The sequence below is a fragment of the Silurus meridionalis genome, chromosome 7 (genome assembly GCF_014805685.1).
Source record: "Silurus meridionalis isolate SWU-2019-XX chromosome 7, ASM1480568v1, whole genome shotgun sequence".
NCBI classification, from domain to species: Eukaryota; Metazoa; Chordata; class Actinopteri; order Siluriformes; family Siluridae; genus Silurus; species Silurus meridionalis.
Window position 1 is genome coordinate 27932522 of NC_060890.1, and position 16523 is coordinate 27949044.

The 16523-nt window shown below is 39.7% G+C and overlaps 1 protein-coding gene across 4 annotated transcripts in view; it reads left to right on the forward strand.

Moving 5' to 3' along the window:
- LOC124388455 (interferon-induced very large GTPase 1-like) overlaps positions 1-5098 on the forward strand; it is a 28345-nt gene extending 23247 nt beyond the window's left edge. For all 4 annotated transcript variants that reach the window (XM_046853070.1, XM_046853072.1, XM_046853071.1 and 1 more), the window contains one exon: positions 190-5098. In XM_046853070.1, coding sequence (XP_046709026.1) covers positions 190-4854 — 4665 coding nt within the window. In that variant the 3' untranslated portion in view covers positions 4855-5098. The remainder of the gene's footprint in view (positions 1-189) is intronic.
- The last annotated feature ends 11425 nt before the right edge of the window (positions 5099-16523 follow it).

Sequence of the window (16523 nt, forward strand, 5' to 3'; positions counted from 1 at the left end):
CTAAAACATTAGCAATCATCATAAATCATTAATGTCTGTGCAGTGTTTGTCTATCAAATCACTTGTAAACATTTTTATTTAAAAACAATCTCAGTAATCCAGAGGAAACGATTCCTTATTTTACATTAGAATTCTCATTAGAATGTGAACTAAATTAATGTATTTTTTTCTTTTGTTATCATTTTTCAGGAGGGAGAATCAGTCTTAATAGGACCGCTGTTGTGTAGACTTGGACTTGAGAACAAATATGAAGACAAACTCACCAAAGCAGAATTTCTTGAAATCTCCAAATCCACTTTACAGAACAAAGAGCCCAGTAAAGAGAATGAACTGGTTCATGTTTTCATGAAACGACTTTTAACAGGCGATTACACAGCAAGACAGGTCTCTGTCAAAAATGACACCGAAATACAGGAGTCTCCATCAATAGCTAACGCAGACGCCTTCACTGCTCTTTTTAAAAAACGGAGTGTTAAGACTAATAGAAAACAGGCTGAGATCCACCCAATGGATGTCCAGATGGCGTTGTTCCTCTGTGCAGATGATTTTCTGCGACAAATCATGGTGAATAAATTGGCACAGTGTCAGTATGCGATTCCTTTACTGGTTCCCAATCCCTTTAGTGGGAAAATTGAATGTCCTCTCTGGACAATCCGCCAAATCAACAAGAACTGGAAGTCGTCTGATGCTTCAGGAGAAATCATCAGCAAGACTCTGCCTGTTTACAAAGCAGAAACTCCAATGGTGGCTTTCTTCAGGCTTGGCTCTGTTTCCTCATCCAAGTCTCAGCTCATCAACCACCTGATTAATGAGAAGCACAACACATTCTTCCACAAACACTGTCCAGGCAGCAGCAGAACTCGACTACTGATGGATGGAGTGGTGGAGATCGCCTGGTACTGTCCATCTGGGAAAAGCTCTGATCATTTCTCTGAATGTGTTGCCTTCTGTAATCTTCATGGTGATTCCAGCATTGCTGTAACTCAAAGAGAAATACTAACTACCATGGCCTCTGTAAATGTGATACTTTTGCCCAAACTTGATGAGGAGGATCATAATATGGGAGTTGTAAAGGATCTTTATAAGTCCCAAACTCCTCTCATTGTAGTTCTTACTGATGAAGAGGATGATAATGATGGTACTGGGTCTGAGATTGGAAATGGAAAATACAAAATTGGACTAAAAGGCAGTACTCAGGCGAACGTCTCTGCTGCACTCAGAAATGTGATCAAAAAATGTATCTTTCAAAAACACATGACGTTTAATCTTGAAAGCATCACAAAAAATGTAGTGATCAGTGTGGATGAGAGTAATGAAGCCTGTCGAAGAGGAAAGAAAGCTGCACAAACTGTAATGAGTTTCTTAGATGGAAAAGATCCACTGACAGTGAAAGAGAAATATCTGCCTTGCCAGGGGAAACTGTGGCACGACTGGTGCCAGAAAAGCAAAGGCTTACGACAACTCCAAAGTAATACAAACATAGAAACTGAGCTCAGCCGCAACTTAGAGGAAATGAAGGAACTCAGATGGAAACAGCAAGAACCTGGTGTTAGTGGACTCATAAGGTCATTTGTTGACAATTTACAAAAATTCTCAGTCAGTGAAAACAATTATTTCCTGAGATGGACTGGAATTTACCTGGATGAGTTCATTTTGGAGAAACTGCACAAAATGAAGCCTGAAGAATTAAAACAAATGTCACCCAAGATGAACGCTGCTAGCTTTGGATTGGAGCACCTGCTGAGAGAGATGGGACAGATTTATGAAGCTTCAGTCTCTGAAGAAAAGAACATGACAGGAAAAGGAATAGGAAACTTCTCTTACCTGCCTGAACTTGCTGCTGAACTCCTGATATCTGGGCACCCAGTGGAACTGATGGATGGTGATACAGCTTATGTTCCTCTAACCTGGGTTTCAGCTCTTCTAGATGAAGTCATCAGGAAACTAGGAGACAAGAAGGTTTTCGTGTTGTCAGTTTTGGGGATTCAGAGCTCTGGGAAATCCACTATGCTGAATGCCATGTTTGGGCTGGAGTTTGCAGTCAGTGCAGGCAGGTGTACCAGAGGAGCCTTCATACAACTGGTTAAAGTTTCTGAGGACAAAAAGAAAGACCTGAAGTTTGACTACATTTTGGTTGTTGATACTGAAGGTCTCCGATCTTCAGAGCTGTCTGGAAACGCCATCCACCAGGACAATGAACTTTCTACATTTGTAGTAGGATTAGCAAACATGACTTTGATTAACATCAATGGGGAAAACCTTACTGAGATGCAAGAAATTCTCCAGATAGTTGTTCATGCATTCCTCAGGATGAAGCAGGTTAGATTGAACCCCAGCTGCATGTTTGTACATCAGAATGTTTCTGATATTGCAGCTAGAGAGAAAATCAGGGATGGAAGGAGGCATCTACAGGAAACACTGGATAAAATGACTAAACTAGCATCAGATGAATACAACTGTGCAGAAAGATTCACTGATGTCATTGCATTTGATGTAGAAAATGATGTGAGGTACTTTGCACATCTATGGGAGGGTTCTCCACCCATGGCTCCACCAAACCCACTCTACAGCGAGAACATTCAGGAGCTAAAGAGAGATATTATTTCTCGTGCAGCAACTACAGATGTCCTCAAATTATCCCAGTTCCAAAAGCGAGTGAAGGACCTGTGGAATGCTCTACTGAATGAAAATTTTGTGTTCAGTTTTAAGAATGCTCAAGAGATTTCAGTGTACAGGAAACTGGAGCGTGAGTACGGGAAATGGACCTGGAGTCTAAGGAATGCCATGATGACTGTAGAAAATAAAATACTTAACAGAGTAGCCAGTGGAACAGTAAAAACAATTCAGAGGCAAAATCTGGAAGAAGAAATGACAGACACCCTACAGACGGTCCAAAAGGAATGTAATCAATTTTTTGAAAAAAACAGTGAAAAAGAAACACTGATTCAGTGGAAATGCAAATTTGAGACACAAGTCAATCACCTCTATGATGATCTTATTGAAGATGCAAGGAGAAAAGTGGATGAGAGCATTCAGCAGAAAAGAATTAGACACAAGTTAGACCAGAAACTGAGAAAATATGAGAAGGTTCTCTTTGAAAAGAGCAAAGAGCTTGCATTAAAACTAAAAGGCAACATTAACAATAAAATGCATGCAAACGAATTTAATTTAATGTGGGGAAAATGGATCTTTGAACTAACTGACCAAGCTCCTAAATTTAAGGATGTTGAGATTTCAAAGGACATAACTCACGTTCTGGGAGAGATCTACAAAACTGACTTAGTTATAAATCGAAAATGCTCCAATGAGTATAAACAGATTGGAACTGTTAATGATTATAACAGCTATATCACAAAGAAAAACCTCGTCAATAAAAAATCCATAAAACTTTGGTCGGGAAGTTTTCTTAAAGCAGAGAATAATAAATCAATACATTCTCTAATCAATAATGTCACTGAACAAATCAAACAGACAGTGGAGTCATTTCCATTCATAACACAGGGCTATAACTCAGGCTACCTGTACAACATCGCACATGATGTGAAGGAGCAGGTGCAAGAGTTTGAAACTCAAGTCAAGAAAGAACGAAAGTTATCTGATGATGCTTCTGTGTTTAACCAAGACTTCTATGTAGATTTCTCACTTTATGTATGTGAGCAGTCTGCAAACCGCATCTCAGACCTTCACAGAAAATTCAAAGAAGCAAATGATCCAGTGATTTATTTTGAATGGAAAAAGACTGAATATTTTAACATCTTTCAGAAATACTGTGATGGAGCAACTTCAGCAGCTATACTTGGAGACCAGGTTTGCAGTAAACTGAAAGAAGCGATTTTGCAGAGTGTCTACAACATGATGGCTCCTTATGTGTGTGGACAGATGAGAGGAAAACCACCATTTAATGGGAACAGAGCTGATCTGGAAAAACACATTCTGAAGTCTTTAGCAGAGCAGAAGGGAGAGAAGGCTGAGAGGTTTAATAACTATTTAACATACATGTACCAACCTAGAGTCCACTTTGAGAATTTCATCAGGACCAGGGTTAAAGAGTTCATGGCAGCTGAAAATCCTCAAGCAGATTCTGCAATCAAAGAGTGCATTGACCACAAACAGAGAAGCATCTTAAGTGCTGCAACAGTGGCAAGAGATGAAGTCAAACGTGTCAATGGAGATGCAAATCACTGGATGGAAGTTTTTTCCAACAGCCTTACAGATGAGTTGGGAGATACTAGGGTTCACCTGTGTGATGAAGAGGGTATGGCAAGCATTGATTATGATGTTCTTATGGATGCTATAAGTAAGGAACTCTTAGCTGTGGTTGAAGAACTAAAGAGAGACCTCAGTAGGGTTTCAGACTTGGCCATGGAAATGTTCAGAGAAAGACCTGATGAAATTCTAATCAAACACTTCTGCATTTGCTGCTGGGAGCAGTGTCCTTTCTGTGGAGCCGTCTGTACCAACAGCCAAAAACACCATCCTGGAGATCACAACGCTGATTTCCATCGCTCAACTGGAATGAGAGGAGTGTATTACAAGGAAAGATCTGAATTCCTCATAGATTTTTGCACAACTGTAGTAGCCAGTGAACAGTCCTTTTGTGCATCTAGTGAACATGAGATTATTGTGCCTTGTAAACGATACAGGGAAGCAGGTGGAGCGTATGCTACATGGGGAATCTCCACTGATTTCTCTGAGCTGGCTTACTGGAAATGGTTTGTTTGTGAATTTAAAAAGAATCTTGAAAAGCACCATAACAAGCAGTTTTCTGGTAGAGGGAAGATTCCTGAAGAGTGGAAAACTTACAGCCAATCAGATGCTGTTAGAAGTTTAGGGATACATCTTTCAAAATGGTAAGAAGTGTTTGTGCCAACTCTAAACATCTGTATGTGATTAGAGAGTGCTACATAGATTTACTCCTGTTTGTCTTAAGAGGAGGCCTACAACAAAACCATGTCAAAACCTTTTTTTTGTTTAACAGCATTTAGGATTTTGTGTATTGGATGTTAACTTTGAATGATTTAATCCTTGTTTTTGCAATTTTCACTTAAGTTTTTTTTATTTATATTCTTATATAAAGCCTTTGTGATTTCACTTATTACTTGTTGAATGACGTTTTTTCTCTTTTTTCTGGATTGAAATGAGATACTTTTCTGTCTAAGATGCTACATAATAAACACTATAATGCAATAATTATGTTTTATTACAACCTGAATATTGGATTCATGATTCTTCAGTCAACTAACTGCCGAAAGATGACTTGCTGGTCATCCAGAGAGTTATAGCATTATTGACAATGGTTCTCTTTTTACAGTGTATACAGTGTCATGACTTTGTACAATATGCTACACATTATAAACTTATTATCAGTTACACATGCAGTACTACACACAATACCCAGCCTATGTAGAGAATATATGCATGAAGGTAAAGACCAGGAACTATGGTCTGTGGAGCTAGATTTGTAGGTTGCAAATACAGGGCACAGCAATGTACCCAAAACAATGTTGGTAATGTATCTGTAATGTTTTATGTGAGTCTCAGCAGGCAGCAAAAAAAGTGTATAGAGATATTGTAGTTCCACTATTCGAATTATATACTTTTTTAGGGTTTATATAACATTTGGTAGATGCTCTTAAGCAGAGCAATTATCTTATTTATACATGTGTTCAGGGGCCCAGCAGTGACAGCTTTGCTGTGCTGGGATTTAAACTTACCACCTTCCAATCCAAATTTTAACATCCTAAGACTAAGCCACCACTTCTCCAGCTTTTTAGGGAGCTGCACTCCTGAAATAGAGCAACATTTGGAACATGACTAACAACTTGACCACTTTCTCCACAGCAGTAGAGGATTGAGGAGATGTATTTAAAGTGCATTGCATCTATTCATGCACCTTTCCTCATTGTTGATTGCCCTAAAAACATTAAGTGCATTATTGAACAAAAGGACACCCAGAACTGTTGAGCAGCTAGAATCCTGCACCAGACACATATGACAACATTCCTCTCCCAAACCTTTAGCAACTAGTGTCTTCAGTTCCCAGATGTATACGATTCAACACATGATGGTACACAGTATAAAAAACATGGCCCTGTCCCATGGCTACCTTTACCCTAACCTAGGCGTTCATCTATGCCACAGATTGCTTGAGCTAATGATATACGCCTTCGAAAGTCAGAGGTTACAAAGAGTAACATTATAGAGATGTGTAAATTAACAAAGACAATGTCTGATGTAATATGCTCTGGCCCCATCCAATGCAGCGTGGTGATGTAGCTTACATCAGGTGATGGTCTCTAAACTGCTGGATGTCCGAGTTCTTGTAGTATTGGTCATAGTCTCAGAACAGTGACTTTCCAGAGCCAAGGCCAGGGAGCAGACAGACAGACTAAACCGACCATCTGCTAGCTGCACAGAGTCGTCACTCAGGATCCACCATATTGATACTGTGTCTGTCCCCCGAGCAAAACCAAAATGTAGAAATTCTCAGAAGGTCTGTTTAAGTAACCTGATTAACATTAAATTAAATAAGAATGAATGAAAAGCAGCACCTCTGATCTAAAGATTGTTGAATATTAGATCTCTCACGTCAAAAGCGCTGACTATAAACAAAATTATTACCGACCAGGAGTTTAATATAATGTGTTTGACAGAAATGTGGATTAAACCAAATGAATATGTAGCATTAAATGAAGCGAGTCCTCCTGGGTATAGTTACATACACCAACCCCGTCTGAATGGCAGAGGAGGCGGAGTCACAGCTATTTATAATAATAATCTAAATGTCACACAAAAAACATATACAAATGTAAAACATTTGAAGTTCTTTACAGCAACATAAAATATTCAGTGTCCAAAAGCAGGTCCAGTCAGTTAATTCCACTAATTATTATTTATAGACCCCCAGGGCCCTACTCTGATTTTCTCATAGAATTTGCAGATGTCATTACAAATTTAGCTCCTTCTTTAGACAAAGCATTAATTGTTGGTGACTTTAATATTCATTTTAATAATCAGGAAGACTCCTTAAGAGCAGCAGTTGTGTTCATTCTAGATTCAGTAGGAATTAATCAGAATGTTATAGGACCCACTCATAGTGGAGACACACTCTGGGTTTGTTGATAACATCTGGATTAAAATAAAAAATGTAGTCATAATTCCACAGTCTGAAATTATTTCAGATCATTATCTCATCTCTTGTAAAATCTGCCTCAGTCACTGCATCAGTACCTCCCCACGTTACTGTGTTAAAAACATTCACGTCAACTACAGCAGCGCATTTTATCCAGAGGTGGCAAAAGTACACACACCCATTACTTAAGTAGAAGTACAGATACTCATGTTTTAAAATACTCGGGTAAAAGTTGAAGTACTGATTATACCTTTTTACTCAAGTGAAAGTAAAGAAGTCTTGGCTCTGACATGTACTTAAGTAAAAAGTAATTACTTCTACCTGTTTTAGCTGTTAACTGGACCTCACATCATATTAATACTAGATAGATAGATAGATAGATAGATAGATAGATAGATAGATAGATAGATAGATAGATAGATAGATAGAAATGCATGCTGAATTGATAGCGTGTTAATAACATTTAGTGTCGTTTAAAATAATTTGAATTTTGACAGCCAAATATATATATATATATATATATATATATATATATATATATATACACAAAACTAATTTAAAATGTTACCGAATGAATGTATGCAGGCTGAAGATCCACGACGTATAGAACACAAGCAGAGAAAAGATGATGATGATCATGAATGTGTCTGTTTTCAGCAATCGAGCCGATTTTAAAAATGTAAGAAGTAAAAAGTACAGATATTTGTGTAAAAATGTAATGAGTAAAAGTATAAAGTTGTCTGAAAAATAAATAGTGGAGTAAAATACTGATACCAGAAAAATCTACTTAAGTACAGTAACGAAGTATTTGTACTCCGTTACTTCCCACCTCGACTGGGTCACTGAATATCTAGAATCACATTCCAAAATTAACAGGAAATAAAAGCACTGCACCATCCCTAGCATACACGTTTTTTTAAACAGATCATTCCAGAGGAAATTGAACCTGTTTTAAAATAATAAACTCTTCCATTAGCACTGGTTTTGTACCTGAATCCTTCAATCTGCACTTATCAACCCCCTAATTAAGAAACCTGACCTTCACCCTGTCAGCTGTCCAACTACAATCCAATATTAAACCTCCCCTTTATCTCCAAGATTCTAGAAAAGGTTGTAGCACAGCAGTTCTGCTCACATCTACTGAGGAACATTTCTGAAATGTATCAGTCAGGATTTCGGCCTCATCATAGCACAGAGACGGCGCTAGTTAAGGTGGTAAATGACTGTTATTGGCCTCTGATCAGGGTTTTGTCTCTTTACTTGTTTTGCTCGACCTTAGTGCAGCTTTTCACACCATTGATCACACTATACTGCTTGCTGGACTTGAGAACGTTGTTGGAATAAAGGGAACAGCTCTCTCTTGGCTCAGGTCTTATCTGACTGATCGCTATCAGTTTGTGGATGTAAATGGTGAGTTCTCCACACTCTCTGAGGTAAAGTTTCGTGTTCCGCAAGGATCTGTCTTAGGCCCACTGCTTTTCTCTTTATATCTGCTGCCTCTGGGTGAAATTATACATAAACATGGGATTTGCTTCCATTTCTATGCTGATGATACACAGCTGTATATTTCAGCAAAGCCAGATGAGAGAGATCAGCTCAACAATGTTGAGAAGTGTGTAAAGGACATTAGACAGTGGATGCTTGATAACTTAATTCTGCTCAACTCAGATAAGATGGAAGTACTTTTACTAGGACCACATGCAGCTAGAAGTAAACTTTCCAATTACGTAGCATCTCTGGATGGTGTTTCTGTTTCAGTGTGTACAGCAGTCAAAGAGCTTGATGTGATTATTGACCCGAGTCTTTCCTTTGAATTCAATAAGAATTCCGAGGTGGAAAGTAACTAATTAATTTACACAAATTACTGTAATTGAGTAGTTTTTTGTTCAAGTTTATTTCCTTTGCGCTTTCCACAATTGACATTGTCTCAAAGCAACTATACAGAACTTAAGAAATAAAGTTAATGATGTGTGTTTATCAGTGATGGGCCAAACATTTGGTACCTGGGCCTTCAGTGAGGTCGTAGCAGACTTAATCCACCTCTTAATCCACCACTATCACAATTATAGAAACCATCAATACAATACAAAAACACAATATAACAACACGTGCATTACAGAGAGACGTTTCACATATGGGGGTGAAAACCATTTTACCATTACCATTCTCATCTAAACCAGGCGATACAGCTCAATTAACCCGGATAACTGAGTGTGTTAAGGAACTAAGAGATTGGATGACCCATAACTTTCCTGTAATGCGTTACTAGGTGGATGTCCTGCTTCATTAATAAACAAGCTTCAGTTAGTCCAGAATGCAGCAGCCAGAGTTCTTACAAGGTCAAAAAAATATGATCACATAACCCCGATCTTATCGTCCCTACATTGGCTTCCTGTTAAGTTTCGAATAGACTACAAACTATTACTTCTCACTTATAAAGCACTAAATGGTTTGGCTCCCGTGTATCTATCCAGTCTTTTAACACGCTACAATCCGCCACGCTCCCTGAGATCTCAAAACTCTGGGCTTCTAGTAGTTCCTAGAATAGCAAAGTCCACTAAAGGTGGTAGAGCATTTTCACATTTAGCTCCTAAACTCTGGAATAGTCTTCCTGACGGTGTTCGGGGCTCAGACACACTCTCCCAGTTTAAGTGTAGATTAAAAACGTATCTTTTTAGCAAAGCCTACACATAACACACATCACATCATAACCTTGTGCTCCAGAACATCTGATCACATGCACATTATCAACTTGTGCTGTTAATATCATGAACAGCAGCTACGCTAATTCCTCTCCACTGCTTCTCTTTCTCTCCCCATCCCGAGGCATCCTGAGGTTGCTCCAGCTCCAGTCACCTCCCACCTCGTGATGATTACGGACCTTTAAAGAAGTAGATGCCGAACTCACAAACATCCTGAACCATCTAGAGACGTACCAGTGCCATTTGGATCCCGCTACATGTGTGGAGTTTTGACATTGGACCTCCTGGAGTGTTTAAAGGCTCTGGCATGGAGAAGCTGATGCTGGATCTGTGGTGATCACAAATGCTGAGCTTATAAAACTCGGAGCTACTAACCATATAGACTGTTTAAGACTGCAGAAAGAACATTACTTATAATCTTATACTCCAGTAATCATGTTAGTTCTCACTCTCCAGTGTTCTGTATTGTTGAAAGATTTATGATCAAACTCTTGATGTCACCCAGATGAGGATGGGTTCCCTTTGAGTCTGGTTCCTCTCAAGGTTTCTTCCTCATAACATCTAAGGGAGTTTTTCCTTGCCACAGTCGCCACGGCTTGCTCATCAGGGACAAATGCACACCATTCACCACCACTGTTGATTTGTGTAAAGCTGCTTTGAGACAATGTCTGTTGTGAAAAGCGCTATACAAATAAACTTGACTTGACTTGACTTGACTTTCTACTTTTAAATTCTGATAAGACTGAGATTTTGCTCATCGCCCAAAACTAGTATACAGACGCTCCAGCATCTCAACCTGCATTTAGACGGATGTTCTGTAACCACTAGTTCAACAGTAAAAGACCTGGGTGTTATTCTAGACAGCGACTTGTCTTTCAAAAATCACATCAATCAAGTTACAAAAACAGCCTTCTTTCACCTTAGAAATATTTCTAAGGTAAGAAACATGTTGTCTATATCTGATGCAGAGAAGCTCGTCCATGCGTTCATGACCTCCAGAATAGACTACTGTAATGCGTTACTAGGTGGATGTCCTGCTTCATTAATAAACAAGCTTCAGTTAGTCCAGAATGCAGCAGCCAGAGTTCTTACAAGGTCAAAAAAATATGATCACATAACCCCGATCTTATCGTCCCTACATTGGCTTCCTGTTAAGTTTCGAATAGACTACAAACTATTACTTCTCACTTATAAAGCACTAAATGGTTTGGCTCCCATGTATCTATCCAGTCTTTTAACACGCTACAATCCGCCACGCCCCTGAGATCTCAAAACTCTGGGCTTCTAGTAGTTCCTAGAATAGCAAAGTCCACTAAAGGTGGTAGAGCATTTTCACATTTAGCTCCTAAACTCTGGAATAGTCTTCCTGACGGTGTTCGGGGCTCAGACACACTCACCCAATTTAAGTGTAGATTAAAAACGTATCTTTTTAGCAAAGCCTACACATAACACACATCACATCATAACCTTGTGCTCCAGAACATCTGATCACATGCACATTATCAACTTGTGCTGTTAATATCATGAACAGCAGCTACGCTAATTCCTCTCCACTGCTTCTCTTTCTCTCCCCATCCCGAGACACCCTGAGGTTTGGCCAGCTCAGTCACCTCCCACCTCGTGATGATTACGGACCTTTGAAGAAGTAGATGCCGAACTCACAAACATCCCGAACCATCTAGAGACGTACCAGTGCCATTTGGATCCCGCTACATGTGTGGAGTTTTGACATTGGACCTCCTGGAGTGTTTAAAGGCTCTGGCATGGAGAAGCTGATGCTGGATCTGTGGTGATCACAAATGCTGAGCTTATAAAACTCGGAGCTACTAACCATATAGACTGTTTAAGACTGCAGAAAGAACATTACTTATAATCTTATACTCCAGTAATCATGTTAGTTCTCACTCTCCAGTGTTCTGTATTGTTGAAAGATTTATGATCAAACTCTTGATGTCACCCAGATGAGGATGGGTTCCCCTTTTGAGTCTGGTTCCTCTCAAGGTTTCTTCCTCATAACATCTAAGGAGTTTTTCCTTGCCACAGTCGCCACGGCTTGCTCATCAGGGACAAATGCACACCATTCACCATCACTGTTGATTTGTGTAAAGCTGCTTTGAGACAATGTCTGTTGTGAAAAGCGCTATACAAATAAACTTGACTTGACTTGACTTGACTTTCTACTTTTAAATTCTGATAAGACTGAGATTTTGCTCATCGGCCCAAAACTAGTATACAGGCGCTCCAGCATCTCAACCTGCATTTAGGCGGATGTTCTGTAACCACTAGTTCAACGGTAAAAGACCTGGGTGTTATTTTAGACAGCGACTTGTCTTTCAAAAATCACATCAATCAAGTTACAAAACAGCCTTCTTTCACCTTAGAAATATTTCTAAGCTAAGAAATATGTTGTCTATATCTGATGCAGAGAAGCTCGTCCATGCTCATGACCTCCAGAATAGACTACTGTAATGCGTTACTAGGTGGATGTCCTGCTTCATTAATAAACAAGCTTCAGTTAGTCCAGAATGCAGCAGCCAGAGTTCTTACAAGGTCAAAAAAATATGATCACATAACCCCGATCTTATCGTCCCTACATTGGCTTCCTGTTAAGTTTCGAATAGACTACAAACTATTACTTCTCACTTATAAAGCACTAAATGGTTTGGCTCCGTGTATCTATCCAGTCTTTTAACACGCTACAATCCGCCACGCTCCTGAGATCTCAAAACTCTGGGCTTCTAGTAGTTCCTAGAATAGCAAAGTCCACTAAAGGTGGTAGAGCATTTTCACATTTAGCTCCTAAACTCTGGAATAGTCTTCCTGACGGTGTTCGGGGCTCAGACACACTCTCCCAGTTTAAGTGTAGATTAAAACGTATCTTTTAGCAAAGCCTACACATAACACACATCACATCATAACCTTGTGCTCCAGAACATCTGATCACATGCACATTATCAACTTGTGCTGTTAATATCATGAACAGCAGCTACGCTAATTCCTCTCCACTGCTTCTCTTTCTCTCCCCATCCCGAGACACCCTGAGGTTTGGCCAGCTCAGTCACCTCCCACCTCGTGATGATTACGGACCTTTGAAGAAGTAGATGCCGAACTCACAAACATCCTGAACCATCTAGAGACGTACCAGTGCCATTTGGATCCCGCTACATGTGTGGAGTTTTGACATTGGACCTCCTGGAGTGTTTAAAGGCTCTGGCATGGAGAAGCTGATGCTGGATCTGTGGTGATCACAAATGCTGAGCTTATAAAACTCGGAGCTACTAACCATATAGACTGTTTAAGACTGCAGAAAGAACATTACTTATAATCTTATACTCCAGTAATCATGTTAGTTCTCACTCTCCAGTGTTCTGTATTGTTGAAAGATTTATGATCAAACTCTTGATGTCACCCAGATGAGGATGGGTTCCCCTTTTGAGTCTGGTTCCTCTCAAGGTTTCTTCCTCATAACATCTAAGGAGTTTTTCCTTGCCACAGTCGCCACGGCTTGCTCATCAGGGACAAATGCACACCATTCACCATCACTGTTGATTTGTGTAAAGCTGCTTTGAGACAATGTCTGTTGTGAAAAGCGCTATACAAATAAACTTGACTTGACTTGACTTGACTTTCTACTTTTAAATTCTGATAAGACTGAGATTTTGCTCATCGGCCCAAAAACTAGTATACAGACGCTCCAGCATCTCAACCTGCATTTAGACGGATGTTCTGTAACCACTAGTTCAACAGTAAAAGACCTGGGTGTTATTCTAGACAGCGACTTGTCTTTCAAAAATCACATCAATCAAGTTACAAAAACAGCCTTCTTTCACCTTAGAAATATTTCTAAGGTAAGAAACATGTTGTCTATATCTGATGCAGAGAAGCTCGTCCATGCGTTCATGACCTCCAGAATAGACTACTGTAATGCGTTACTAGGTGGATGTCCTGCATCATTAATAAACAAGCTTCAGTTAGTCCAGAATGCAGCAGCCAGAGTTCTTACAAGGTCAAAAAATATGATCACATAACCCCGATCTTATCGTCCCTACATTGGCTTCCTGTTAAGTTTCGAATAGACTACAAACTATTACTTCTCACTTATAAAGCACTAAATGGTTTGGCTCCCATGTATCTATCCAGTCTTTTAACACGCTACAATCCGCCACGCTCCTGAGATCTCAAAACTCTGGGCTTCTAGTAGTTCCTAGAATAGCAAAGTCCACTAAAGGTGGTAGAGCATTTTCACATTTAGCTCCTAAACTCTGGAATAGTCTTCCTGACGGTGTTCGGGGCTCAGACACACTCTCCCAGTTTAAGTGTAGATTAAAACATATCTTTTAGCAAAGCCTACACATAACACACATCACATCATAACCTTGTGCTCCAGAACATCTGATCACATGCACATTATCAACTTGTGCTGTTAATATCATGAACAGCAGCTACGCTAATTCCTCTCCACTGCTTCTCTTTCTCTCCCCATCCCGAGACACCCTGAGGTTTGGCCAGCTCCAGTCACCTCCCACCTCGTGATGATTACGGACCTTTGAAGAAGTAGATGCCGAACTCACAAACATCCCGAACCATCTAGAGACGTACCAGTGCCATTTGGATCCCGCTACATGTGTGGAGTTTTGACATTGGACCTCCTGGAGTGTTTAAAGGCTCTGGCATGGAGAAGCTGATGCTGGATCTGTGGTGATCACAAATGCTGAGCTCATAAAACTCGGAGCTACTAACCATATAGACTGTATAAGACTGCAGAAAGAACATCACTTATAATCTTATACTCCAGTAATCATGTTAGTTCTCACTGTCCAGTGTTCTGTATTGTTGAAAGATTTATGATCACACTCTTGATGTCACCCAGATGAGGATGGGTTCCCCTTTTGAGTCTGGTTCCTCTCAAGGTTTCTTCCTCATAACATCTAAGGGAGTTTTTCCTTGCCAGTCGCCACGGCTTGCTCATCAGGGACAAATTCACACCATTCACCTTCACTGTTGATTTGTGTAAAGCTGCTTTGAGACAATGTCTGTTGTGAAAAGCGCTATACAAATAAACTTGACTTGACTTGACCAAAACAACAAACCCAGTTAAAACTCCAAACCTCTAAACTACAACCACAACTGTGCACCTACAACATCTGGAGCAGTTCACAATTAATATTTGTCTAATAACATGACAAAAACATTAAAATGTAAATAAAACACAACCTACTCACCACAGATGCAGACTCATAATGTGCAGCGCCCCCCAGAGGCAGTAATCCAGTGGTACCGCTAGTATTCACTGGTCTGTAAGTGGAGAACAAACCCTTTCCCGGGCTGAGACACGCCAGCTAGCTTCAGGGTTGGTGACCTCCTCACCATGTCTCGCTTTTCTTCAAGTGTCCAAGACCAAATCAGTTTCTCTTCCTCCGTAGGGATAAACATGTGCATGTGATCAGATGTTCTGGAGCACAAGGTTATGATGTGATGTGTGTTATGTGTAGAACTCGCTAAAAAGATACGTCTTTAATCTGCACTTAAACTGGGTGAGTGTGTCTGAGCCCCGAACACTGTCAGGAAGACTATTCCAGAGTTTAGGAGCTAAATGTGAAAATACTCTACCACCTTTAGTGGACTTTGCTATTCTAGGAACTACTAGAAGTCTGGAGTTTTGAGATCTCAGGAAGCGTGATGGATTGTAGCATGTTAGAAGACTGGAGAGATACATGGAGATAAACCATTTAGTGCTTTATAAGTAAGAAGCAGTAGTTGAAACTTAACAGGTACCCAGTGCAGGGATGAGAAGATTGGGGTTATATGGTGATTTTTTTTGACCTTGTGAGAACTCTGGCTTTTTGGGCCGATGAGCAAAATCTGTCTTATCAAATTTAATAATAGAAAGTTATGGGTCATCCAGTCTTTATTTCTTTAACACACTCAGTTATCCGAGGCCAATTGAGTGTATCGCCTGGTTTTGATTAGATATATAGCTGGGTAACAGTGGAAGCTAATTCCATGCCTTCTAATAATATTTCCCAAGGGAAGCATGTATATTGTGAAAAGCAGGGGTCCTAGAACTGAACCTTGTGGCACGCCATAATTTACTAGCATTAGCCTGGCTAGCTCTCTTTTTAAATCTATGAAATGGTAACGGTCAGTTAGGTTTTAAACATCTTAATGCCTGTCCCTGAATGCTGATGTAATTCTGTAAGTGATCCAGGAGAAGATCATGATCTATAGTGTCGAATGCAGCACTAAGATCTAGTAAAACTAACAGCGAGATGAAGCCTTGGTCTGAAGCTAAAAACAGGTCATTAGTGATTTTAACTAGAGCAGTTTCGGTGCTATGATGGAGCCTAAAACCTGACTGAAACTCTTCAAATATATTGTGCTCTTGTAAGTAGGAACAGAACCTGACACATGATTTGGTGACAAGTAAAATTGTATTAAATTACTTATATTTAAACCTCTGGCATTTGCTATAAATGTCATCAGTTTCACCCTGTACACTCAGATTCTCCTCCTCACATCAGAATTACACAATTACACAGCACTTAAAATCAAGTGCACAAGTTTTATTTTTTATGAACGTTAACACTTGTCCAGTGTTCAAAAATAGTGCCACAACTGTTGGTTGAGCTTTTGAAGTTTACCAAGCTGTAAAAATATCACATTTTCTACCTTTTTGCTTAAATCTGATA